This window comes from Coenobita brevimanus, chromosome 94, assembly GCF_032717465.1.
Source record: "Coenobita brevimanus isolate Jiangsu-jjx chromosome 94, ASM3271746v2, whole genome shotgun sequence".
NCBI classification, from domain to species: Eukaryota; Metazoa; Arthropoda; class Malacostraca; order Decapoda; family Coenobitidae; genus Coenobita; species Coenobita brevimanus.
Window position 1 is genome coordinate 11,341,352 of NC_137047.1, and position 27,032 is coordinate 11,368,383.

General features: G+C 43.3%; 1 protein-coding gene across 1 annotated transcript in view; it reads right to left on the minus strand.

The window, feature by feature from the left end:
- IP3K2 (Inositol 1,4,5-triphosphate kinase 2) overlaps positions 1-3,825 on the minus strand; it is a 285,538-nt gene extending 281,713 nt beyond the window's left edge. The window contains exon 1 of the mRNA XM_080282821.1: positions 2,314-3,825. Within this exon, the coding sequence (XP_080138947.1) occupies positions 2,314-3,825 (1,512 nt within the window). The remainder of the gene's footprint in view (positions 1-2,313) is intronic.
- Between the last annotated feature and the right edge of the window lie 23,207 nt (positions 3,826-27,032).

Consider the following 27,032-nt stretch of genomic DNA (forward strand, 5'->3'; position numbering starts at 1 on the left):
CTTGTCACGAACAAGAGCTAGCGGTACAGAAAGGATGTACAGCCGTTGTAGTCTATTGTCTTTTTTGCTACTGAACTACCGATCAGTGAAATAACCTTAAGGTCAACAAACTATAGCTTATACAGGATGGTCCTCATAGCCCCGCATCCTTTCATGCTGGGATGGCTCGGTCAACTGGAGAGAGAGAGAGAGAGAGAGAGAGAGAGAGAGATACATACATGTGTGTGTGTGTGTGTGTGTGTGTGTGTATATATATATGTATATATATATATATATCTCGGCCTCGTACCGGCGGGGTGAATTTCCGAGTGCGGTAGATGTAGTACCGGGTACTTCCGGCCATCATCAAATCTCTCTCTCTCTCTCTCATCTTTATTACAGCATATCACCCTCCCCCCCTTCTCTCGTCCTTCCGTTCCTTCCTCATCTCTCCCTCCAATTCGTTCTTACTCTTGTTCTCACTTTCCTCCGTTCCTCTTTTCCACAATCGTTCTTCATTATCCCACACCTCTCTCTATGCAAAAACTCATTATGAAAAAAAGGAAAAGAAAAATGAATTGCTGAGTTTTCGTTTACCGTACTTCTTTTTCATCGACAGTATACGGTATAGGGCCTATTTAGCGTTATAAATAGGCTATCGGTGCACATATGTATATAATAATGTATACCCTGAATATACTCCATGGACATAAGTGTGATATATTTTCTCATGCGATAACTTCTAACGCATTTGGTTACAACCTGACGATGTTACAAAGCTCAGGGGAGAGGTTGCTGGCAGCGGTAATGAAGGTATTAGATATTAAGGAAATGCTTTTTATTTCACTCTCGCCATAGGCACATCAGCTTATTCAGTTCACGGAAGACCTCTCCAATTTATAAGGGTGAAAATTTTGTTGTTGGTCTGCCTTTCAATCCGTCTGTTGGTCTGCCTCAAATCCAGCTTTTGGTCTGTGTCAACTCCGGCTGTTGGTCTGTGTTCAACTCCGGCTGTTGGTCTGTCTGCTAATCCGGCTGTTGGTCTGTCTGCTAATCCGGCTGTTGGTCTGTCTACAAATCCGGCTGTTGGTCTGCCTTCACTGCAGGGGTGGAAAGACAAGGCGTGTGGGGGCACCTCGAGTCACGGCTAAGAGACCACTTCACCCGGCCACACCACTTGACCGTAAACCCTCATTATATATATACTCCACACTCCATTTTGCATCATACCTTAACTACCACGATTCTTTTTTCTTCCTACCCAGACGATTTTATTCAACTTAGGAGGGATGCATGATGACAAACGGTTTCTGACAGGCATCATTAACCCTTTCACTGTAAGGACGATTTTTTCATTCATCGTACCGTACCGCCAGACGATTTTACTCAGCTGGTTGAAAAGGGGTTACAAATAAAGACTACTTAACACTTTCAATACAGTAATTACTTGTTTTCGCACTTTATTCTTATTCTATCAGACGGTTTTACTTTTGGGAGTTACTGGTGCTGACGGGTTGACAGTTGTGCTATACGGTACATCACAGCACTGGCTATTCATAATTAACGCTCTGTTGGCTGATTATTTCTACTGAATAACACAGCCTATAAATAAAGAGTAGCTAAGACACCTGCTGTACTTATCTCATGGTACGGACCCTACCCACACGCACTTGCCTCACTACACACAACACAGCTGTTTCACTATGCACAAGACGCCTGCCACATTACAAACAATATACCTGCCTCACTACAAACCTGCATTACAACACACATCACACCTGCCTCACTACACACAAAACTGTCTACCATAAACAACACACCTGCTTCACTACACACACCACCACACAAGTTATGAATGAAATAGCCCAAATCTGTAGTCCTACTCTATATTGACGATGGGTGTTTGTGTCTATGTGGCAACATGCGAAGGTGTGTGACATGCAAGAGAACTGCGAGGTCTTAGGTAACGGGCTATCTACAAAGTCTATATCCAAAGTCTGAAGCATAAAAAAAAAAAAAAAGATACTTCACTGACCTACCTCACAATGGTAATTTCTGGGTAATACCTGTTTTGTCGCCTCCTTGAGAATGTCGTTTATACTGAACGATACTTTAATGTCGAGCTCTTTTTACATAACAACTATGCATATTATGATGTTGTATATGTTGCAACAACACTACCTCCTCCGTTTTGTTCTTTTCAATAGCATTAATGTATTTACTTACGCACAGTACTAATGTACCTTCTATGGCGCGTCCCTCTTAAAAATTACATAACATTTATAAGACAGAAAACAATACATACACGTTAAAAACAAAAATATAATCTCTCACCTTTCTCGCAGGCGGAGGTTGTGGGAGAATCTGTTCCACCTCGTCCTCGGAGGCGCTGATATTACTGCAGGTTGAGCAACTGGACACACGCCGTGGTGTGCTCTCCTTGAGGCTCTCTAGGCGGATGGGTGTGAGGGTGAGGGGTGTAGAGAAGTCCACGGTGCTAACGCTGGAGCAGGAGGAGCAGCTGGACACTTTACGGGAGGAGTCATCGAGTACGGATAGACTAGGGGAGGAGGTGGGGTGCTGCAGGTCGTCCAGTTTGTCCAAGGAGAAATCACTGGACGCCAGAGCCACGGTGAGACTTATGGGTCCTCCTCCTCCGCTATGATCACTTATAACTACAGAGGGCGTTCGTAGCCCCTGCCGTCGCTCCATATCGTCCTCCATCACCACCCCGCATCCCCTCGCCCGCCTAAGTAGCACCTCTCCATTGACGTCCCCTTGTCGGCGCTGCTGTACCCAGGAACTATATTCGATGCTGCCCATCTTTCGACGCAGCTCCACCGTCTGTACACCTCCAGTATTTGCTCTCGTATTCATTTCGTTATAATTTTCATAATCGCACTGGACACATACTGACTGATCACTTACACCGGCCACAACAACACTACCACGCTGTTCACTCATCACGTAGGCGTCGTCACAGCCGCAACTCAGACAAGAGTTATGTTTACTAGCACCGATGCACTCAGATGAGGATGTCGGGTCACTGTCATACCTATCCTTTGGTACCAACCCTCTTGGGGAGTGGTGTCCTGCTGGAGACACCGAGCGGAAGGCCATCGACTCGTCCTCCACCTCGACCGCACTGTCCGTCGAGCTGGAACGAATCCACCCGTCCAAGATGTGACCCACGGACATTGAACGCACGAGTGGCATATCCTCTGCGGCGTCTAAATGTGAGCCCAAGGAGGAGGCGGGAGAGAGGGATCTGAAGGGTGTGATAAGACCCAGGAGATGTGAACTGTTGAACCCGTGGAACACCTGCTGATGCTTCTGGAGGGGAGGGGTTCCACTAGAGCCCCCGTCATCACCCGGGCACCCCTCGTCGCTGGTGCCTGAGTCCAGGCGCGCTAGGGACGTGGTGTGCCTTCGCTCGGTGTGGTAAAGGTGGTGGCGATGCGGAGTGGGGGACAGGCGAGTGGACGCGGCCAGGTTGGGGTCACTCATCCACCGACCCGGGCACTCACTGGACCACGACGGCGAACACGACCTGTGTTGGTGGTGACAATGGCGGTAGGGTCTCTCGCCATTACCTGAAATCAACGACAAAGACCATTTTTGCGGGGAATGCGTTCTCTCGGGATGCTGTTGGTTGGCTGGATTTAAGGAGTGACGGTGAGGGGGTTCTTGGTTCTGGTACTCAGAGGCGGTGAGTAAACTGGAACAGGAGCGCGTGGTAGGGAGCGAGGTAGAGTTGTTTCGAGCACTGAGCATGTCTGTATACTGGCGTACAAGGGAGCTGACACTCACATCCGGCAGATTATCACGCCTTCCATCCTCCACCATCTCGGCCCCACCACTCCCATGTTTAAATTGGGCTGTCTGACGTCTTCCACCGCCACCGCCACCGTCATCGTCTTGCGTGCCTCCGTCCTGGTTGTACTCTGGGAGGTAGCGGAGGTAGCGGCGGTAAGCAATGGACGCTGGGGGTACAGGGAGAGGGGCTGGCGGTGGTGGAGGGAGGGGGGAAGGGGGTGGGGAAGAACGTCGGGGAAGGAGAGGGGAAGAGGACAGGATAGGGAAGGGAGCAGGAGAAGGGGAAGAGCGACCAGTAGGGACAGGAGAAGACGGTGAGGCAGGGACGGGGGAAAAGGGCCGGGCATGATGAGGGGAAGCGGGTGGAGACGGGTGAGAGGAAGAGAAAGGGACAAGGGCAGGGGAAGAAGATGGGGCAGGAGGAGGAGAAGAGGACGGTACAGGGAGGGAGGCTAAAGGAGGGGATGAGGGTCGGGCAAGGGAAGGGGACGAGGGCGGGGCAGAGGAAGGGGCAAAGACAGAGGAAGAGGACAGGTCAGGGGGAGGGGAAGAGAGAAGAACAGGGAGAGGAGCTGGAAGTGGTTCAGGGAGCGGGACACTGGGCAGGGAAGGGGATGGGGAAGAAGACCGGGCAGGGACAAGGCAGGAGGAGGGCGCAGGGGTACCAGAAGAGGAAGGAGCAGAGGGAGGGGAAGAGGAAGGCGCAGGGTGAGGGAATAAGGAGGGCGCAGAGGGAGGGGAAGATGAAGGCGCTGGGAGAGGGGAAAAGGAAGGCGAAGGGGGTGGGGGGGAGGAAGGGGCAGGGGGAGGGTATGAGGAAGGGACAGGGAGAGGGGAAGATGAAGGCGCAGGTGGAGGGGAAGATAAGGCAGTGAAAGGAGCTGGATGTGGATGAGAGAGGGTGGAAGGGGGCATGGCTGAGGGTAGGGCAGGGGTCGGCTTGGGCGGTGGGGGGGCGGGTCGGGCTGTGACTCCGGGGCTCGACATGGCGGCAACAGGTACACGAGCGCCACCACCCCGGGCCAGGTTCAGGCACTCCTGCAACAAAACACCTAATTAGTAAACCACAACACTCAACATCACCAGTATACATTATGAGCGTTAACATTACATTTACGGTAAGTTTAGAGATACCCAGTAACTAACCATGCTAGTATGTGTAGGCCTTTTCTCTTTATGGCAGCTCTCCATGTGTCGCGATCCTAAGACATTTCTCTATTCAAATCTCTAACAAGGACGTCTCCACGCAGGACTTCATCCCACGTCTTCCTCGGTCTGCCTCAGGACCTTCTTTCCTCCACTTCCACACTCCCCTCAACCAGCCATCCTTCCCTTTCCTCTCAACACCTCCAAACTACCTACCGGTACCTACCGGCTCGAACACTTTTCCAATATTTTTATCTCTCTCAGGGTACAATACTCTCAGTTCTTGCACTTAGTAGTAACATACGCACCCATATTCACATTTAATTCCATGCGTTCCAGTCTTCCTGTATCCTCTTATCTCATTTGCTATCTTACTGTCATACAACACTAATCGCACGTGTTTTCTAGAGTTCAATACATACGGTAATAAATCGACCAGGAAAAAGTACGATGATATCCTACATGACTGACAGCTCGTGATGTCCCTACAAGATTAACCTATTTTAGTCAAATGTCCATGTAATAATACTAGGGAGGAAAAAATAAAGTTAGATATACGGTATCCTCATGAAAAGCAAGTATATTAACGAATGACATAAACATGAGTCATTTCGCATCATCATCATCATCATCATCATCATCTATACCTCCTTTCCCACCCTTGGATGGGGTGAGGTGCGGTACAAAGAATCTCCCCCTCCTCTTGACGAGAGAGAGAGAGAGAGAGAGAGAGAAACTTAATCAGTGTCTGTCCAACAGAGACAGATTAACAGACAGACAAACTTAATCAGTGTCTGTCCAACTGAATGGGCGAAACTCTACTTAACTTACCATTTAAGCCCTTGGATACCTAACTCCACCCCACAGGTACAAACATCACACTAAACTAACGAAACGTCGCTCCTGAAACCGCTCACCTCACTTGTGGACCACCGCTGGGACATTTACAATCACCATCACTAACACCACACCCACATCCTGACTATTACCAGCACCCTCACCTTCACCATCACTGACACCACACTCTCACCATCACAATCACCGCACCCTCACCATCACTCACACCAATACTAGCACCACACCCTCACCATCACTCACTCACCATCACCATCATCCTTATCTCACCATCACCACACCCTCATCCTCACCCCTACACGTTACGATACGGCAGCTGTCAATTACTCCCTACAGCCCACACCGTCTTCAGACATAATGAGCACTTGCTAATCTAGACAAACCTCGCTCCGGAAACAGATCACCTTGGTAGTGGACCTGTACAGAGGCCGTCAGCACCGCCATCACCGCTACTTCACCCTGGGTCCTATTCTAAGTGGCTTTGGAGATTTCTTAACACCTTTTCCACTGCGATTCATTCTGCTTATTATTCCTCAGTAGGATGTTTTATGTGACTAAGGCAAACTATGGGTGCTGTCTCTCTCTCTCTCACACCCAAGTCCATCACTCTGACCGGGGCGCCCTAACCACCACCAGGCGCCTCTGTGGCTCCTTCGTGCAGAATAAAAAGTGTGCGATTTGATGCAATACCTAATGATAAACACTAGTGCAGGATGTTGCGGATTTCCGGCAATAATATCGAATGACGTCACACAATTACAGTAATGCGTTACGGTAAGTGATAGCTATTCTTTTAACCCCTTCAGTGCGCGTATGTCATTTTTATTCTATTCTTGTTCGTACCAGACAGTTTTATTCAGACTGGCTTCTTCAATCTAATGACTTTTTATAATTTCCTTCTTTCAGTCTCTTAACGATTCTGCTGAGTTTGGGAGATCACCTCTGTACTGAAAGAAATACTGGATGCTATGTCTAACTCCGATCGAACAGTCTCTCCTCAGCTGAATAAAATCATCTGGTGGTGGCAAGAACATCACACAAAAAGACAGCATCGGACTGAAGGGGTTTAGCGATCGGGTTAATAAAGGCTAATATCGGTTCATTTAAGCCTTTCACGGGGACGGCGTATTTTTGGTTTATTTATGCTAGTTCCTGACGACTTTACTCAACATTCAAAAAGACCTCCAGTACTGAGGATTCCAATGTAGGCTCAATTTACTACCCCCTAGTTCGAAGTACATCTCCTCAGCTGAATACGGCAGTTGGATGGTACCAAGAACACAAAATACGTCACCGTGGTGAAGGGGTATGTAATGTTTATAATATATTGTGCCATGAAAAAAAATGTCAAAGAAGACTCCCGTCTCTGTATTTATTTACGTACAGGATAACCAATGCTATAGTTCGTTCACCTTAACTTCCAGTTGGCCGAGAATTTCGTCCTTGTTCAGCTTATCTTGCATTGCTCAGTTGCAGAAATGAACAATACTACTGATCCTTTTCGCAACTACAATTTTTTTTTTTTTTTTTTTTTATAAACTTGGCCCAGATTTTCTCCCCTTTGTACGTTATTTCTCGAAGCTCAGTGGCGAAATTAGACAAAGATACGGTTCTACATCCTTTCCGTAACACTTCTTCGTGACTTGCATTGTTTACTACTGGTAGTGTTAAATCCCAAGTTAGAGTCCAGCATTCAAGCTGGAGATAAAAATTTTAAGCCAAGTTAGAATGAAAGGAATACAGTGTCATTATCTAGTATTTCTCTCTTGTTACATATCAGTATTCAGGATGGAGAGACAGCAATTTTAGGCCAAGTTCATATGGTCAGAATATAAACACTACAGTCGTCCTGCAAGGCATCACGTCTAATTTTCTTAAAGCAAAATACCAAGACGCTCATATTACAGTTTATTCTTAACACCATCAGTGCCATGAAGTTGCTATTAAACCAAATTACAGATTCTAGTCAGCTCAGAAGAGATCGCTCGTAGTGACGGAATTAGAAACAGGCTCTACAAATTCCTTCAGTGCAAGAACATCCTTATCTTTCATGCTTGCTATTACCAGACGAATTGCATCAACTTGCGAAAACACCTCGTTGTGAAGGGGTTGCCAGACATGATAAATTCAGTTTCAATCGACAAGGATGAGTCATGAGTTTCTCGACAGCACTAGTTGAGGTGAATTTCTACGTGGTTAAAATATGAAATTTCTTATTCTCGTCGTACAGTTCACAGGAGCATAAGATAACCGTCTGACGTTAGCAAAGGATAAAATGCGAAGAAGGAAATTCGTAGCCAAAAGAGTAACAATATACATTATACTCAAGCTTGATGTAAAATTTCCTTCTCTCCATCTTGAATTATGAGTTGCAACTATATTAACAGTAAATTATACCGCACTACTATACTCTTCTTACTCTACCTTGGCCTAAAATTTTCATCTCTCCATGTTCGGTGCTAAGCTGTAACTACAGATTAACACCAGGAAATGGTGTTAGTCAAGAAGAACTACTATGGAAAGGATTTACAGCCGTGGCATTATCTTGTTACTGAGCTATATATGTAAAGTAAGCTTAAAAAGGACGAAAATCTGGGCCAAGCTAAGGTGAAAAGAGTATATATAGTCACAAAAAATAGCTACGGAGAAAAAGTAAAGCTTTAGCACTATCTTGTTCTGCCACTGAGCCACGTGTAATGCCCCAAGTTACAAAATTATTTGGGCCAAGTTAAGGTGAAACGAATATAGTCACAAAAAATAGTTATAAGGTAGATGTAAAGCCGTAACACTGTCCATCTGTGTCACGTGAAATACTCAAGTTACAAAATCATGGAAGAGTGAGCCAAGTTATGGTGAAAGGACTATACCCAATGCGATCACTGTACCGGAACACTGGAGTTGTGGCACAGTGCAGTAATTAATCCCTTAAATCTGAGGAGGTCTTTAGTTTCATTCTATTTATTGTCAGACGATTTTAATCATCTTTAAAAAGGCCTCTGACACAAAACGGGTTCGAGGCACGATTTTTACTCAGCTTCGGAATTATCTTACCTGACGCAGACTACTGAATGGGTTTAAAACAGTTTCCATTAACATATGCAGCACGAAGACGTCTTATATATCTATCTATCTATCTTCCTATCCATCCATCTATATAATCTATCCATCAATCGATCCATCCACCAATACCAATCCATTCATCCATCCACCAATCTATCTACCTGTCAACCTCTCTATCTATCTCCAGATAATTTCGTTCAGTTATGAGTATGCAGCCTCCCTTTTCCTTCTTAAAAGCATCCTTCCCTTCCTTTAACCTCCTTGAAGCCCTTGAAGCTCGGTCAAATATTCTTAAGTCTGTTTTTCCTACTACCAAAAGATCTTACTTCACTTAGGAAAGGCCTCTCGTGCTGAAGGGGTTAATTGAGGCTACACCTACCCCTCCCCTCCAGTCTGAAAAGTCTTAGTTGAATAAAATCGTCAGGAAATGGAAAGAACATGGTGGCGGTGGTGTTGGTGGTGGTGGTGGTGTAATAATAATAATAATAATAATAATAATAATAATAATAAATACACAGGCATCCCTAGGCTTGAGTCCATGGGCTGAGCGGTGAGATGAAAACATACCGGATCAAACTCTCATGGGTTATCTGAGTCTATGGGTCGAGCGGTGAGATGAAAACACACAAACTCTCATAGGTTATTTTGAGACATGAATATCACATTAACATATCTTTACAAATCTAATCCACGAGGGTAGTTAGCACGGATCCACGGCCGCTGATCGGGATAAGGGACGTACCGTAGATAGCAAAAACAGTCTATAATTTGCTGCCGTTTAGATTCTTGGTACCGCCAGACGATTTTATTCAGCTTAGGAGAGACCCACCGTAACGAAAGGGTTATCCTAAAAATCAGAATAAAAATAATGAACATGAAGGGAATGATGCCGGCAGACAGTGGAATATGATTGTATTAATAATTTCAGGTTCCTATGACTCACTCCCGGCTGAATAAAATCGCCTGGTGTTGACTGGAAAAGAAAGCGTGAGCCGGCCCGACCACGTCATGGTTACCGTACCAGTACCTAAAAGGAAAAAAAAAACACTACCGGTACTATATATATATATATATATATATATATATATATATATATAGACGGTATATATTTATATATACAGTATATACTGTATATATATATTTTTTTACTCTAACTGGACCTCAAATTGCCATCTCTCCATCTTGAATACCTATGCTGAGTTGTTAAAATAGAATGACACTAGATTGTGATTCTGGTTACAAAGAAATGCAATGAAATTATGTACAGCCGCAGCATTGTCTCTTTCTGTCACAGGGCCACATGCAATAAGCTGCAAAAGGACGAAAATCTGGGCCGTGTTTGAGGAAAAAGGGTATTGTTGTACCCTCACTGATCTGGGGGATTCTCCAACGCCTCTTTCTTAGCACTTTATCTGATTATCATCCATTAATATTGCCTGGTAAGTTGACGCTACAAATAATGCCCATATTAAAGCTATAAATACACTACCATGTGGGCTAAGTGAATATTAACAACTTGAACCCAATCTTATTTTTTGTTTATTTTCGCTACCTCCAGGCGATTTTATTCACGTTTGATAAGATTTTTTGAACAGGAAGGGTTTGATATAGACTTTATTAAGCCCTTCCCTACTCCCGTGCACTAAGCGGAATAAAATCGCCTAGTAGCAGCAAGAATAAAATACCCGGTAGAAAATAAGTTGCCGGATTCAAGGGGTTAAGGTGCAGGTTATCGCAAAAAATTAATGCTTCTTAGGGGCTATAATTAAACCTTAAATCGTAAGTACAGTGCTGGCCTCTAATTTTTCACGATAGCTAATGGAACGCCTGTGGTCTTTAGGTATGGTCTTTAAGTAAGGTCTTTAAGTATAATCTTTAGGTAAGGTCTTTAGGTATGGTCTTCAGGTAAGGTCTTTACGTATGGTCTTCAGGTAAGGTCTTTACGTATGGTGTGTGTTTAGATATGGTCTTCAGGTAAGGTCTTTAGGTATGGTGTGTGTTTAGTATGGTCTTTAGGTAACGTATGGTCTTAAGGTCTTTACGTAAGATCTTTAGGGATGGCCTTTAGGTATGACGCATCCCACAGCAAAGAGTGCAATCAGCTACGTTACTGGCGGGCCAAACACTTAACATCTCCGTCACGTGCGACATAACTTATCGCCAGAAATTGGTAGCTGCACTGCACTTCGCGATAAAGTCTCCTACGCCACCCTAAATGCGACTCTACATCCGACTCTCCTAAAAATGATAACGTTTTCATCAAGCAAGTGAATTAGTGAATATATGAATACAATAAAAAAAAAATCAATATAAAAAAATCTCGGGGAATATGAATAAAAGAATGGAGGACAATTAAAAGGAAATGCTGGTAACTTCTCCCAATGTCAACAAGCAACGTATTGTCATCAATTTACGAAGCTCCCCTGCACTTCCCCCATGTCAGGATAAATTCGTATAGCTATAGCCAAAAAATATTCAATTTAATTCTATTCAGGCAATGCAAACTACATTATTGACTGTATATTTAATGCCCAACCGCTTTAACAGGTGTTTTATACAAATTAAACCATTAATCTCAATAACACCCTCACTAACCTGTTTCACTGGACTGGTATGGCAGAACTTAGGTATGATATTCTGATCAAATTCTCACAATTTTACTCAGCATGGAGAACCCCAACGCAATTAGAGTCAAGATGAAATTCCATAAATTCTGTCTTAAACGCCAGAAATTACATACTATCTTGTTAAATAAAAATATTCAAGGTCTGTTTGGCAGCTACGACATATGCATCATCTAGGTAAGCACGTGGGCGTTTATGATGGAGTTATTACAGTATTTGCATTTAATTGAGAACACTGTGGCCAATATTCTCATGAGTCCAGAATGTTTTCCAGCATTTTTTCCTTATTCATATGTTTTCCAGCACTATTTCTTTTGTCATTATTTCTGTTTATTCACCACAATATTACGTTGCATCGCGTATCATCACCACAATATTATCTTCCAAGGAATTTATATACAGTACCGGGTATATCCTCACCACAGTATTCCCTTGCATCGTATCGTAGCCGTAATATTCCCCTGCACCATATTTTCATTATAATACTGATATATACAGACTAAGGTGAATGTGAATATTAAGCCTCTCAGGGTCATCGCGTCTTGGCTTGTATTTTACTTCCATATCACCCCAAACGATTTCATTCAGCTGAGTGTGAGTCACAGAAGCCTGGGTGTTAATACTGGTACCATTAACTCTCACACGGTGGGGATAACTCTACTATTTTATTCTTTTTTTCATTTTAAAGATAACAAGAAAACTATCCTTAGTGTCTGCCCACCTGTACCAGTGGCCTAATGAAAAAGGTGAATCTGATAAACACAACAGGGGTTCTTCTTATTTATTCCAGTTACAACCACACTATTTTGTTCATCTTAAGATCACACTGACGACAGCATTTTCTCTCATCTTATGCCACTAGTCAACCGGTAGGCTATTTTACAAGGATCTCTAGTAGTGAGGGGTTAATGAGGACTAAGTTACGGTATATGAGAATGTAACCTCTCGAGCCCCAAGAATCACCAAGAAGTTGTTAAAAAAATAAGTCTACATATAAAGAAAAAAGCAAAATACAAGTCATACTGAAATGATGATGATTACGATGGTGGTGGTGATGGTACTGGCGACGACGACGATGATGATGATGATGACGACGATGATGACGATGATAATGTGCTTTTATATCTAATTATACCAATGTATGTATCTTGAAATTCCTATACGACACCCGTTTATCTCTCTTCTAAGCCAAAGGTGTAAAGTTAAAACAAATGTCTGCAATCGTGAAGCAAGTGCTGGTGTACCGTCAAAAGTACAGTTGGCTCAGTTCTCCCCTTGCCTATACCACACACACACACACACACACACACACACACACACACACACACACACACACACACACACACACACAAATACTGAGAACCCAAACAATTAACATCCTGACCGTGCCATATATTTTTTTTTTCCGAGTTGGTTGCCATGGCCGTCACAATGAAGTGTTTAGGCGTAGGATTTAATATTATTATTATTATTATTATTATATAAAGAATCACTCTCATGATACAAGGTGTGTGTGTGTGTGTGTGTGTGTGTGTGTGTGTGTGTGTGTGTGTGTGTGTGTGTGTGTGTGTGTTTGCACGGTCCGGAGTCAGGTTACCCTATCCTCCTCCTCCTCCCATAACACAAACTAGGACAGGCCAGCTGGTAAATGTACAGTCGCGGACAACAGTTCTCTTACACTCTTCAAACCCTGCCTAAGCATTACGAGATTTTTTTATTTTTTACGACGATACGCTATTTTTTTTTCTTTCTTTTCGTATTCTTTTTCTCTTTTATTCTGTTCTTCTATTCTGATTTTCTTTCATTATTTCTTTTTTTTTCTGTTCCTTTTTTTTTTTTTTTTTTTTTTTTTTTTTTTTTTTGAGACGATCTAACTGCTGAGATTTATCGAGCTGGAGGGGTTGCACGTAGATACAGCCTTCGTTAACCCATTCAGTGCGATGGATATTTCTTAAGTAGAAGAAAACCGTCTGTGGGAGGCAAAAATTATCTTTAATATGACCTTCTCCCTTAGATGTGACTAATTGTAGGGAAGCGTGCCCTCGTACGGAGAATAAATCGTCACGCGACAGCACGATTAAGAAATCAGGATATCATAGGTCCTAAGAACACTAGTGGAGGCGAAGGTGCCGTATACTGTATACTCCGGTACAAATAAACATAAGCGAATGCATAATGATTAAGTACCGGCATACAGAATTTAAATACTATATCGCCTACTTTCGGGTAACAGTATACATGGATACTTAATATATAGGCTAAAGAGGTTAAACATTGTATACATAGCCTTTATTCCCGCAAAAAGATACAAAAGTGAATGCGTACGGAAAATACAAAACAGGTTATGTATGAAGCCCTCATAATGCATACATAATGATGCAGTATGAAGGACATCCAGGCCATACACAATGCAGCACAGGGCTGAACATTACCGCGTTTTGTTATGTATATTTGTACTTGTGCAGCAGGTTCTCATTACTGTTCTTCGTTGTTCACATTACCGTGCTTTGTTGTTTTCCATACCGTGCTTTGTCCTGTCACGTGCTCTCGTTACTAGCTTTTGGCTGCTTAATGTTCACGTACACTCATGGACATAAATATTAATTCACTTCATTAGGATCAACACTGAGTGATGAATTTCGAAACCCAATAGTGTCCTTAACGGGTCCCAACAAATTTCTATACCGTAACTTTTTGTGTAAGTCTCTAAAAGTGGTATCGGCATTATAATATACTGTTCGCAACTGCATGTCTCCTGTCCGCAACTGCACGTCTCCTGATCGCAATTGTACGGTTCCTGATCGCAACCGTACGTCTCCTGATCGCAACTGCACATTTCCTGATGCAATGGGGTTTACTGGGTGCGAAGATAAGAGGTAAATGTAATCACTCCCATTCCTCAGCAGAAAGTTTTATTTGGCAAGTTTATTTTTAGCAAGTTTTATTTAGCAAGTTTTTGTTGAGGGGTTTCACCTGTGTGCAATCGTCTAGCTAACTGGTGCGTTTACATATGTACACCTCCAAATTCATACACATACGTACAACCCCCCGCTCTCTCTCTCTCTCTCTCTCTCTCTGTATCACGCACACACGCACGCACGCACGTACATACACACGCACGCACAGAAAGAGAGAGAGAGAGAGTGCGAGAAATGAGGTACCGCACATGGACACAGATGCAGATAAATGCCGGGGATATGACGAACAGACGAACCGATTCAGACATAAACCTCACTGGACCCTCTGACCCCAAGCAGGTATAATGGGCGCAAGCAAAACACCCCAACTCAACCCCTCCCCAGCGTGCCTCTCAAGGGAACAGTTCAGGCTATATTCACCCCACCCTCACCCCAACCCCACACCACCCCACCCACCTAATTGTTCACAGGCTTCAAGTGGCAGGTGTGTTGCAAGAGGACTCACCGCACCCCACCCCATCCTGCCGTCCCCACCCCATCCCAGCCCTGCCGCACCCCTCCTCTCTTAGGGCAGTATTCTAGGTGGCATAGATTTCGTGGCATCTTTTCCACAGCGATTAATTTTGCATATTAACTACACTTTAACATTTTCTTGAATGTCATTGATGTTTAAACATGGGCAAAGGTGGTCTCAATATATGAGAAGATAATAGGGTGTGACGTGCAGAATAAATCGCTATGGATGAGGTGCTCCGGTGCCTCTACATCTATTTAGAATACGACCCTCTTAGCCTTTTCCCTGTCCCAACTATCCTTATCCTATCTCTCTCAGCCCTGTCCCTGTCCCACCTAGACCCACCCCACCTCTCTCAGTCCTATCCCTGCCCCAACTAGCCCCATCCTACCTCTCCTCGCCCTGTCCCTGCCCCACCTAGCCCCATCCTACCTCCCCTGGCCCTGCTGCACCCAGCTCCATCCTACCTCCCCTGGCCCTGTCCCTGCCCATCTAGCCCACTCCACCTCTCTTAGCTCTGTCCCTACCTCACCTTGACCCATCCTGCCTCTCTAAGGGCAGTATTCTAGGTGGCGCATAATAAATCGCCAAGAAAATGGAACTACAAAGCCTCCAGACTTCTCTGTCCCACCCATACACGTAACATATTATTTTTTTTTTCCTTTTCCTGAGCTGAATAATGCCGTTCGCAGTCGGCAGACTTCAACTTCCGTAAACAGCAGGTTTGAGCTAGATAGTCTCTTAACACTCTAGTTCTTGTGGGTTTTCCGGCCATAACTAATAAACAGTAAATGCGGTAATGAATAAGAAATAAAAACATACACGCTTCCAGTATACGGTAATAATAACTATAAAAAGTTCGTTAATTAGCATCGATTAACCTCCCCCATATAACATCCATATGTATGTCTGTATGTATGCATGCATGTATCTATTTATCTATCTATCTATCTGTATTATCTATATACCGTATATATATATACTGTATATATATATATATATATATATATATATATACACGAGCATCTGTGGTACAGTGGTAAACTGTTCGTTTTCGTACACTGAAGAACGAGGATTCGCGCCCCGCCAGGGTAATAAACTTTGGGAGCGTTCTTCAGGCCACGTACTGCATTGGCAGACACAAGGGGTGCTGTGGTTGAACCAGTGTCGCATGCTATAAAGTATACTTGCACCTAGTCGGCTTGCGCTGGCCGATTACACTTGGTTCACAGACTACGCACACATCCAAAGCTACTCCAACACAACAATTACACTTACAAGCACTTCTCACCCTACATACAATCTCTACTATAGACAGCCTAAGCCACTTGGTAGAGATACATTAGCTGTACCGTTCCCACTTCGGTCGGGATAGGCCGGTCCTGCAGTGGCCACTCGAACGGCTGATGAGATGAGATTATATATATATATATATATATATATATATATATATATATATATACGGTACCGGTATATGGTATATACGGTATAGATAGATAGATTGACTGATTGACTGAGAGATATTAGCCTCCTCTAGATCCTCATATAACCACATCCATATACATCACCTTCGTCTAGACCTCCCCATATTAGCCTTGTTTAAACCTTGGCCATATAACACCACTCATGTATATACATTAGCATCATTTAGTCCTCCCTCATAAAATCACATCCAATATCACTCTCGTGTAGACTTCCCTCATACAACCCCATCCATATATACATCACTCTCGTCTAGACCTCCCTCATATAACCACCACCATATAGGATAAACAATGGGCAGGATGTGGTTATGACGCGCCTCTGGCTCGTCGTGTTGATGGCTAAGGACTAAGGAGACTCAAACCACCGCTCCCTAAACTAAGTTAGCTATCTGTTTTGCATATTAAAATTTAAGTGGAAAGGAAGGGAAAGGGAAGAAGGAAAAGGAAGGAAAAGGAGAGCGAGGATGAAGAAGACGGAGAGAGGCAGAAGAGGTAAAAAGGAACAGGGAGAGAGTTGGAAAGAAAAGAGAAGAGATGGAGAGAAAATCGAAGAAGAATGAACACCAGAGTAGAATGTAGTCATGGGAAGAGCTATGAAGAACAGGAAGAGGAAGATACAAGTAGGAAGAAACAAGAGTTAAATGAATATCTCCAACAGTACCGGTACGTTTTATACTCAAAACATACGGTACTCTTCTAACAGTAATTTATTTTTGTATTAGTGCGGTATCATACCGAAGAACTATACGACATTCTGTGCAAAATAAATCTCTTCTCGCTGGCTTCAGGAAATTCCGTAGCAACTCTCCCTCAGCCCGGTTAAGCTGATGCCCGTATTCTCATTAGTTAAGCCCCTGTCACATACGTCGCAGGATATTTTTCATCGTACGAAATTCTAGGGCCACAATGGTGGGGCGGGCTCTTACGACGCCAGAAGTATCGTAGGCTACAATCTTAGCTCCAGTCACAAGGGCAAATCATGTTGTGAGTCTGTCATGGGAAACAACTGGCACTTTAAATCGTACGATTATCCTGCGATTGTCTTGCAGCTCTCCTACGTTTGTCGTACGATGGTTTTTTCGTCGTGCGATTGTCGCAAGACAAAATAAACATCGTACAAGCATTGCAGGACCATCGTCTGACAATCGTACGTCATTCGTAAGACGGTCGGAGGGTATAAAAGGCGCACGCGGGCCCAGGCTCTCTCCTATCTCTCCAAGATTTGCCAAGAGTTTCAGCAGGTTTTATAAAAAATTTGAGAAATCGTGATAAAATGTTACTAAAAGGCAAGGGCAAAGGGAGGGGCAAGGGGAGGAAGAGGCCGGCTGAGGAGGAGGAGCAGGAGGTAGCCCCGGAGTTGGTTGTGCAGGAGGCCCAGGAAGCCCCAGCCCCAGATGAGAAGCAGCCAGACGACGCAGATGATGACGGTGATGACGATGACGATGACGATGAGGATGGCGATGGCGGAGCTGGCAAGGGCAAGTTCAAGGCAACGAAGGAGCAAAAGTTACAAATGATTTGTGACTGTTGCACGAGGGTATTTTTGTCTTGCGATGTTCACAGGATTATCGCAGGATATCCTGCGATAATCTCATATCCCACGATAATCCTGCGATAATCGTAAGACTGTCCTATGACATGCGTACGATTATCGTACGATTTTGAGGGCCTTGGAAGACCCTAATATCGTACGATAATCGTACGCATGTTATGCTAAGACATGGCCACGAGCGAAAAAAGTCCCAAGACAAAATTTTGATTTTGGTCATGACCAAAACCCCACGACAGGCCTCTACGACGCTATTTTTCGTCGCAGGACACCCAAATATCGTATGACAGTCTCACGACCATCGCATGATTTTGCCTTATTTTCTGTTGTGGACCCGTCGTAACCCCGTCCTGCGACGTATGTGACAGGGGCTTTAAGATATCTCAAGCACCTCTTCTTCGGCGATTTATTTTTGGATATGGTTGGTTAACATCCTTTTGCATGTTATTTATGCACAGTATGGCGATGCTGGAAGGATTTATGTAACACAGAAAAGGACAGTACGGTGTAATAAACAAAATAAATAGCTTTGGAAAAGGAGTTACAGAGCTTCCTTAACGGACGAGAAGACGGGCCAGATGTTTTGCATACCGTCTTACATTTTTTCATCACATTGCGCGCGCGCGCGCGTGCGTGCATGCGTGCGTGTGTGTGTGTGTGTGTGTGTGTGTGTGTGTGTGTGTGTGTGTGTGTGTGTGTGTGTGTGTGTGTGTGTTGAACCTTATGGGTATACACAACCTTCACTTACCCTACACTACTACAGATAGTCTTAAGGTTTACTAAACATGGTGGAGAATTGGTGGAAAAGAAGAATACATCACCGTTCTGAAAGGGTCAACCACTTAGTCTAATCAAGTACGGTGCATTGTTCTTTATCACAGAAACTATACTTGAGGACAGAGATCGTTGTCCTGGGTTCGCTTTCTCTGCAATTAAGAAAGCTCCCTAACACCTCTTCCTCACCAATTTATTTTGGATACAGCTAGCTAATAGCAACAGTTTTCTATATTATTTATGTGGAGTATGGTGTTATTAGAATGAATTAAGTAATACAGATGAGGACGGCTAGGTGTACTAAGCAAAATAAATATCTTTGAAAGAGGTGTTACGGAGCTTCCATTACCCACGAGAATACGGGCCTTTTAACTTCTCCCACTTTCCAGGACCAAGGAATATAACTGTAAAGGCACCAGTAAAGGCCGTTCACTGGTACTGTCGCATTCAGGCTTTTGGTTCTCTTAACACCTGACGATTTTATGCAGATGCAGGGAATTCATTTGAGGCCGAGGGTTTGTTGCTTAGCCTAAAATGGCTATGCTTGCAATCATACTTTTTACATATTCGGTCCGAGGATGTTTTCACTGTGTTCAGCCATTATACTGTTTAGGAGAAATTTTTCGTAGCTACTGGAGGGGTTAAATACTGCCTTCATTAACTCGTTCAATGCGAGAAATACATATACCGTACACACACACACACACACACACACACACACACACACACACACATACTGTGTATATATATATATATATATATATATATATATATATATATATATATATATATATATATATATATATACCGGTACATATACACACACACGAATATACCAGTTGCTTGACATTTTCTACTCGGTGTTGTCATAATATGCAAATTCAGATGACAACAGATCAATCACCTGGGTAAATCACGAGCTATATTCATCATTCAGGATACCATCAGACCCCTCGTGTGCGACACTCTTATGATCGACTGTATATGGACAGCGTATTACCGTAAGTTCATCAACTGAGGTTTGAGAATAATGTGAAATAGACGTTCATCATAACATCATCCTGACCTCCTTTCCCTACCCACGGGTGGGGTGAATAATATGGTTCACAAAGCAAAGGTAAAGCATGACAGAGGGCGAATTAACAACACTGAATGGGTCAGACAATCATTCATTCACCATTCAAGTCTCTAGAATCCTGGCCTTAGCCTAACTCACAGGTCTTAACATCGGCACTCGCCCGGTGGTCTAGTGTTTCAACACCATCCGAATGGGTCCATGGGAGTCTAATACGAAGGGATGGTTGGGTTTTTACTGCTCTCTTAATGCCACTCAGGGAACAGCAACTGGTCACTTGCCTTAAATGTCTGAGTAACCTAGTCCCAGGCCCCTACGATCCTGATAGGACTAACCTGGACTACATGATGGCTGGACTCATAAACGAGTGTCCTTCACATTATCTAACAGGTGCAGTCGATCCGCCATGTAACTAAGGCAGTTCCGAGATGCAGATCAATTATGAGGAACGTCAGTGTGTCGCGAGAGGAAGTGTCGTTACTGGTCAGGGACAGACAATACCCGGATATCTTTTTGTCGAGGCCATCCCTCACACGTGGCGGCGTCAGGAAATTGATAAACGGAGCCTAACACCCGGGGCAAACCTCCATTACCCACGAGGATCTCTTTATCGCCATGGTCGACCTTTCAACTCAGTATTTGATCCATTCAGTACGATGACATCTTTTTCGTTTTAATCATGCTGCCACCGGGCGATTAATTTCAACGAAGGGGAAAGGGAGGGGGAGGCCAAGGATGAGATGGAGGGATGGAATGGAGGTCTATGAGAGAGAGGGGTGTGAACTGGGAACAGGGCAGTGAAATGGCAGGGGACAGGGCGACATGGAGGCGATTTGTTTGTGTCCACCCCTTTCAGGACTAAGGCATCAAGCAACAGATGGATAGATAGATAGATTTTATTCAATTATAGGCTAATACTAAAGGAGTTAAGGCTAAATCTAAGCTCTCCTGTTGAAAGTCTTGCCCAAGCTGAACAAAATTGTCTTGAGGTTGCAAAATCTAAAATACATTATCGGAATGAACGGGTTAATACTGGCTAAAGCAGACGATTTTATTTAGCTAAGGTCTGGCTTCTACAGGGTAAAGCTCGTCATCCACTCCGCTGGACAATTTCTCGCGTGTTCTGAGGACGGCATACCGTTATCAATCCTACATCATTTGTTTATTTCCTACTCTCACTGCCAAACTCATGCCCACACCAGCAGACTGAGCCGCCCCCGCACTACATGACACCAAATGCCGAGTTTTTATTGGAGCGCAATTTAAGGACAACCTTGTACTGCTATTTTAGTCTCGTGATCTTAGGAGACTCCCAGGCACCCCTCTTACTGCTTTATTTCAGCATGTGGTACAATCGGGGGCAAACGTTCGCCTACTACTTTCATCTTTTCTATTCCTCACCTTCCTCTTCTGCCTAACATTCCTAACGCGCGAGAGGCCTGGTATGATTCTTTGCCCATAAATGAATCTTTGATGTATGATGCGTCAGGTAGGGAAGTGACGGATATGCCTTAAGGTTGAGGGAGGGGGGGACGCAGCTACGCCCTAGACGCGGTGGAACAATGGGAACTTTTGCATCTGACTGTACATTAATACTCTCTAAAATTCCACGTCACGCTTCCAAACCTCACCGATACTGGATTTAAAAAAAAAAAAAAAAAAAAAAAACAGCACAGGCCAATGCCCATGAGAATTCAGGTAGAGGAACGAAAATTGAGCCGCATTCTCATTAAAGAACACTTCTCAACACCTCTTTCTTACCGATTTATATCTGCATATAGAGCGCTTACGTTATTACCTATGTTTTTGACGTAATCTACCTTGGTATTGAAAAGATATAGACGGCATCAAAAAATTGTGTAGCTATGTTCTTGAAATAATCTACTTCAGTATTAAATAAGATATAAACAGAGAGAGAGAGAGAGAGAGAGAGAGAGAGAGAGAGAGTTATATTCAAGAATGGGGTGTTACAACGCTTCCTAAATCAACGAGAATACGGGACTCAGATAAGACGGGTCGCATGTAACTTATTGATACCACCGAGATTGTGAAGTGGGGGGAGGGGGTAAGAATGGGAGTAAGCTTGATATGTTTTGCTTACCGGTGTATTAATAGTGGCATTCTCACATTAATTTCATTTTCTTGTATCTGAAATAAACAGCTTCCTCTCTTGCACCGATAAAAATAAACACGACACGCGGTTTATGACGTCACAGCAACACCAGCACACGCACCTACACATACACAGGGACTGATTTCAATTTTCCCGTAAACTGTTCTAAATTTGGCTTCTAAATAAAATGTGAGAGTACGATCTGGGTTATATTCTTACTTTCCAGAGTTGCGAAATTCTTCTGGTTTTAATAACACTTCGGGCATTTTAAAATAGAATGGATGAAGTCAAGCAAACAGAACTAACCGGCAACCTTTATCTTCCTACAAGCTTCCTGTCCTGTCGTCGTCACACATAGCCTACTTATCTTATCTGGCTAGGATAAAAGTGGAGGAGTGGTGGAGGCAAAATGGGGGGAGGGGGTGGGGAGAGAAGGGGATGGGGAGAGAAGGGGAGGGGAGAGAGGGAGAAAAGAGGGGAAGGGGGTGGATAGATGATAATAGTGTAGTTTAGCCCCATTCCTTATCTCTGGTGTTTAATTTCAAGTGCTTCCCATGAAAATGGTAAGTTAGGCTACTTACTCTCCGATCGCCTGACATCCACTCTGACCTCCAACTAGTTTTGCCATTGCTATTCCCTTCAACCCCAGGACGTCTCTCTCTCTCTCTCTCTCTCTCTCTCTCTCTCTCTCTCTCAGACGATTTATGCAACTCAGGTGTGACTTTTCGTACTGCAGGAGTTACATATGGCCTTGATGAACTCCTTCACTACTGAGACCCTTCCTGAATAAAATATAAACCCCTGGTGATCGCCTGATTAAGACAAAAACATGTCATCGAGGCGAAGAGTCTAATACGGTACTGCACTGAAGATCATTCGTATCATCTCACTCGAAAGGGACTACCATGAACTTCAAGTATAATAAATCTCTGTGCGAATATGCTGCGTACTTAAATGCAGCCTCAGTACACATTCCGGGTCTCTATAGCCTGGCCTACCTGTAGACCCAGGTAGTCCTGCACAAGGATCATAGACAAACCTGCATACCTCGCAGAAACGCTGAAATAGCCTTAAACGTTTTATTAGATTTTTGGTTAATACTTTCAACAAGAGTTCTCCTTAGGCTTGTTCAGTTAATATTTTACAGATGATCATCGTTGATGCTGTTCTCAATGTAAATATTTATATTTTTGGTTCAACTAGTTTGGTGTTACTTAGGCTTGTTCAATTATAGTTGCGTCTGATCTGTCATGGTTTAACTGGGTTGCATCTGATTCGGTTAGTTCTTGATAAGTTCATGGCTGTAGACTCTTCATTCAACTACGGTATTTATCAATTGTATCGCTGTACAAAATCCACTGATAAGTACTAATGAAGAGTCGAAAATGGGGAAGTTTTGTATGCAAGCCAAATAAAATATGTCCGTTCCATCATCTGAGCATTCTTACCGTATTAATTAAAACGACGCAACACACGTGCTATATGATTCTGAGCTTTACTGCTATCTTACCCAACGCTGAAAACAAATCTCACAAATGTATGGAACCATTCAAGCATTTTTCCTCAGGTTCCGTCTTTAATCTTCGTTCGAATTAGCTTTTGGCCGTAAACCCATCTGCGTTCTTATCTACGCAGATAATTTAGCGGCGTTGACATTAGTACCGGTAAGTGATTTTTAATATGTAAGTGATTTTTAATACGTTTCCGACATGTTACCCTACTCCTCAAGTTCAATTACAGCAATCACGACAGGAATTACGTCGTGATACGGTTTATCGGTCAGAAATCCGACGACTACAACAATTAAAGACGCAACATGTTTATATTACCCCTGAATGATTTTCGATAATATGTTCTCCGATAAGCTCAATTAATCACGATAGGTAATAAGCACTAAACCACGTTAGCCATTCAGGAATTCGAAGTCAACAATGAGAAAACTATAAAATAACTTGGGAATCACATTAAAACTATTTTGCACACTCCATTTGATAACTGGCACTTTACAACATAAACACAATTAGTCAATAGCAATCATTTGCCGCATCGATTAGAATTAAGCGCTGCATCTGCCAATCAATCGGAAATCTGACATCCACAACAATGAGCGAGCTAACTAGGGCCACGAGCAACGAGGACTCACCGACTACGAGGTTATGCAGCAACAGGTAGTACCACCAGCCTCCCCGCACAAGTAAACAAACTTGCGTCTATATCTCTAGACCAAAACACCTCCCTTAGCCGGACAACACACCCAGCTCACCTCGGTATACACAGGTGGCTCATCCTTTTGTCATGGCAGTAAAGTAGATCCCAGTTCCTGCGCAAATCTGTAACGCGAGCACAGGCAGACGCACGTTACTGCACCCCTCCACGACCAAACATACACTGAGCGAGACTACACAGCTGATGGCCCATCCCAACAGTGTTACCAGACTCCAGTAGCACGAATACTTCCCTTTAACTTATTTTTGCTTTTGTTTCGCTCAGTATTCATTTCTGTCTTTACGATAATGCCGCTTTCATTTTATTTTTCCCACCAAGAGACCGTTTTATTCAAGGAGGAAGAACATTAGCAGCGTAAGATTACTGGATGATTTCGTTAAATATATTCAGGAGCATTCCGAAACTATAATCGTCTCCAGATAACACAGATACAGTATTTAAGACGTTATCATGGGCATGGTGTTACTCCTTATCATTTCCATGGCATATATTTAGATTCATTCTTTCCACCTCTTCAGTGTTAGGCTCTCTTCTGCATATTTAATCCTTTCCACACCAATTCGATTTGTATTGGCGATTATATTCATGTTTCTCTATTGTATTGTATTATCAGACGATGCTCTAAATCTTAGGAATGGCCCAAGATGAAGAGATAAAAAAAGTAACGAAAGGCTTCTGATAAATATTACGCTGAGAGTATGTGTGACTAATTTTTGTTGGAAACAGTGATTTTCCTTTTTGTTTACCTACCACATCCATTCAGTTGGCTATGGCGATGATGCCATTGCTTTGAGAAATGAAAGAGAAATAAGAAAAATGACTACATGAGTTAATGAAATGGGGAAGTTTTTCCTTGAGAGTAAGTCAACGTTCAAGCCCCAGTCCTAAATAGTGACGATCTCTTTAGCGGGATATCTTCATGATAACACAGATTCTACGGTGTAATTAACTCATTACTGATATTACCTATAATATAATAAAAAGGTTGGTATGAACTCTCTCTCTCTCTCCCTCTCTCTCTCTCTCTCTCTCTCTCTCTCTCTCTCTCACGAAGCGACCTAGTTATACACAGAAGGATGATATGGTAGGGGAGTGGAATGGTTGTGTGGTGGGGGTGTGGTTGTGTGGTAGGGGTGTTGCTGTATGTAGGAGGGATATGGTTGTGTGGTAGGGGCATGGTTGTATGGTAGGGGTGTGGGTGGGTGTGGTAGGGGAGTGGTTGTGTGAGGCAGGGATTTGGTTTTGTGTGTGTGTGTGTGTGTGTGTGTGTGTGTGTGGCAGAGGAGTGGTTGCGTGTGGTTGGGATGTGGTTGTGTGTGTGTTAGGGGACTGGTTGTGTGTTGTCGGGGTGTGGTTGTGCGTGGTAGGGATGAGGTTTGTGGTAGGGCTGGGGTTGCTGTTGCTATAGCCTGTTCACCTTAATTTGGGAAACTTCCGTCTTTTTTGCACTAAATTTATTGTAAATTAATGCCAGAATAAGATAATACTACATTTGAGCATTCTTTCCATGGCACTTCATGACAAGCGCTGTTATATATATATATATATATATATATATATATATATATATATATATATATATATATATATATATATATATATATATATACTTCCAGGTATTATTCAATATGCAAGAGAGAGAGGAGGGGGGGGGAGGAAGAGAATGACCTGAATATTCTTTTGTGTGTGGTGTCTTTGATGTCGACAATGAATGCATAAATAACATTCCAGAGATAATTAGCCCATTTACCACGGCGAACTCTCCTAAGCTGAATCGCAAAATCTTTTGATGCTAGTTTGAACAAAGTGGAAAGCAGATCCTCGGACTGAAGAGAATAGTTACTTCACATAGAGACCTCCCTAGTAAGAGGAATGAAATCGTCTGGTTGTAGCAAGAATATAAGAAAAACAGTCATCATTAGTGTTTAACTTTCACCATCACTTATTGTTCCTGAGACCAATAAAAATCACCTGGTGGGAGCAAAAGTATAGAAAAAAAAAAAAAAAAAGACAACCGCATTAAAGGGACTGAAGTGTTAATTAGGCAAAGATAACCCGATAAAGAGGTGATATGGGAATCCTGCTACTATGATGAAAATATTGTTTTATATCGACATGAACATTGATTCACGGACTGGAACTGGACAGTGACGTGGTTCTGGAGAGGGAAGTCTTTCCTCGGTGGTATTGATACAACCAGGTGGATCTGCTGCCCGGTTATACAAATGTCTCTCATCTCCCTCCCATTACCCTGAAAAGAGGGTGGTGGGCTAAAAAAGGGCAGTTTCAACCTGCAGTCCACCGGGTTCATGTTCAGACGAGCCTGAAACCACAACAACGATGGAAGCCCGAAAGCCCCGTCTTGAGTTTTTTTTTTTTTTTGGGGGGGGAGGGGACCGCTCGGTCTATGATGATGATAATAACTTATGTGAAAGGGAGGGATATTACACTTTTAAGAATATCTGCCATCTTTGTGATATAACTGACGGTAAGGGCAGCTGTAGTTCTGCCTTAACCTGGCGAAGATTTTGTCATTTTGTGTCTTATTTCCCGTAGCTCAGTGGTAGAATAAAGACAATACGTTGGTTCTACATCCATTCTCTAGTAATCTTTTTTTTCGTGACTGACACCATTTGTTAATCCCCTGTAGCTCAGATTCAAGACGGAGAGAGAGCAGCTATGCACCAAGTTAAAGTGAGCACGTTATAGTTAGAATGCTCCCCGAGTTGAAATATTGGTTCAGTTTGTATTAATGTGTCATGATGTTTTGATAGCACCATATGTTTCTCCAACATTGCTTCGTCGTGAATTGCTTGATTCTGAAATTCCCAGTTTCCGACTAACCTAACTTCTGTCTTAACCTAATCTAACTTAATAAAACCTAACTTCCATCCACTTG